General features: G+C 51.4%; 2 protein-coding genes across 2 annotated transcripts; both read right to left on the bottom strand.

Moving 5' to 3' along the window:
* Positions 1–376: 376 nt before the first annotated feature.
* ETH_00002725 (uncharacterized protein) lies at positions 377–781 on the bottom strand (the record flags this gene model as incomplete). The annotated part of the gene is made up of 1 exon (XM_013379228.1): positions 377–781. The coding sequence occupies one exon, from the start codon at positions 779–781 to the stop codon at positions 377–379; it is 405 nt and encodes a 134-aa protein (XP_013234682.1).
* Positions 782–1,394: 613 nt separating this feature from the next.
* Positions 1,395–1,938, bottom strand: ETH_00002720 (uncharacterized protein; the record flags this gene model as incomplete). Its single annotated transcript, XM_013379227.1, has 2 exons — positions 1,395–1,605; positions 1,851–1,938. Coding segments are annotated over 2 exons (299 nt in total), but the record flags the coding sequence as incomplete, so codon positions are not given.
* Between the last annotated feature and the right edge of the window lie 67 nt (positions 1,939–2,005).

Here is a 2,005-nt window from a genome sequence, read left to right as displayed (position 1 = left end):
AATAATAATAATAATAATAATAATAAATAATGAACAATAATAAACATTCAATTCTTCACCATAAATATTGATAAAAGATGAGAAATAAGCAACTGAAGAATAATAATTCATTGTAGCAGCAAACGAGGCAACGGATACTTTTTTTAATTAAATTAGATTAATCAATTAAAAATAATTAATTTAAAATAATTAATTAAAACAAATTAACTAAAAATAAATAACTAAAAATAACTAATTAAAAATGAAAAGGCAGACTGAAAGAGAGAGGCCGACAATAGCCGCGCTGCAGTCTTTAAACCCTAAACCCTAAACCCTAAACCCTAAACCCTAGACCCTAAACCCTAAGCGCTAAACCCTAAACCCTAAACCCTAAACCCTAAGCGCTTACGAGCGTCGATCCCCTGAAGTCCTCCCACAGGGGCAGCAGCAGCTCGAGGAGCCAGTCTGCTGCTGCAGTTAAGAATTTGCTGCATGCAGCTTTGCTGCTGCTGCTGCCCCTTGAAAGAGCAGCAGCAGCAACATCCCAAGTCAGCTGCTGCTCGTCTGCTGCTGCGTCTCTCCTGCCGCGGCTTGCTGCTGCTGCTGCTGCTGCCCGGAGCTGCTGCTCGCAGGGCGAGCCGCTGCGCTGCCGCTGCTGCTGCTGCTGCTTCCTGTATTTGTCGCTTCTAGAGCGCCTCCTTTGCTTGCGGGTCCTCCTGCGGCAGTGCTGCTGCTGCTGCTGCTGCTGCTGCTCGCTGCTGCTGTCCTCGAAAGAGTCGCTCACCTCGCTGGCGCGGCGCATGCGCCGCCAGCGAGGGGCCGGCGGGCTGGCTAGCTGGCTAGCTAGCTGGCTAGCTAGCTGGCTAGCTAGCTGCTGGCTAGCTAGCTGGCTAGCTAGCTGGCTAGCTAGCTGCCCCCCAGGCCGCAGCAGCTGCTGCACCCCCAGAGCCTCCGGGGGAACTTCAAAGAAGGAAAGAACGCATGCGCAGGGCTGCACCAGCCGCCGCTCGAAAAACGAGCGTTTCGCCTACCCGCAAACCCTAAACCCTAAACCCTAAACCCTAAACCCTAGACCCAAACCCTGAACCCTAAACCCTAAGTTCTGGGGGAAAGCCTGCACGCGGAGGAGGAGCTGCGGGCAGGAGAAGGGAACGGGACTTCAGGGGCAGTGCGGCGTACTGCAGGGACGCTGAAACACAAATGAGGGTTTAGGGTTTAGGGTTTGGGGTTTACTTTGGACAGGAATGGCTTTGAGTAGGCAAAGGAAGCCAAAGTGTGCAGCAAGTATATATACTCTCCGCGGGCCTGGGGCTTCAGCACTGACGATTCTCCCCTGCAGCAGCAACAAACCCTAAACCCTAAACCCTAAACCCTAAACCCTAACTCGAGGTTTCGAAATCCAGAGCCTCGAATTACTAATAGTAGACACGCAAGCCACTGCAGTGATGCGCTGCTGCTGCTGCTGCTGCTAATCCGGCTGCTGATGCTGCCATTTTAGCTGCAGCAGCAGCATCAGCAGCTGCTGCTGCAGTTGCTGCTGCTGCTGCAGTTGCTGCTGCTGCTGCTGCGTACTTCTTAATGGGTTTCATCGCTGTCAGCTGCTGCAGGCGGTGTTCTTCCACAAACCTGTACAGAGCCAAAGTTCAAAAGCCTAAACCCTAAACCCTAAACCCTAAAACCCAAGCCCTAAACCCTAAACCCTAGCCTTAAAAGCCCAACCAAAATCTTCCCACTACTACCAGACCTTCCGTTTCCCGCCTGCAGCAGGGTTTAGGGTTTAGGGTTTAGGGTTCGGGATACACAAGCGACTTCTTAGGGCTAGAGACAGCGGCTGCTGCCAAAGGGTTTAGGGTTTAGGGTTTAGGGTTTACTTGTAGAAAGCAAGAAGTACTATAGGGTTTAGCAGCCCGTAGATGAGGGAGCGCTCGCTGGTCGTCTCCAGCAAGTAAGAGGGCCTACCTGCAGGCCGCAGAAACCCTAAACCCTAAACCCTAAACCCTAAACCCTAAACCCTAAACCCTAGACC

The sequence above is a fragment of the Eimeria tenella genome, genomic scaffold (genome assembly GCF_000499545.2).
Source record: "Eimeria tenella Houghton genomic scaffold, Eth_scaff1611, whole genome shotgun sequence".
In the NCBI taxonomy this organism is placed as follows: Eukaryota; Apicomplexa; class Conoidasida; order Eucoccidiorida; family Eimeriidae; genus Eimeria; species Eimeria tenella.
This window is presented reverse-complemented; position numbering and strand designations above follow the sequence as displayed.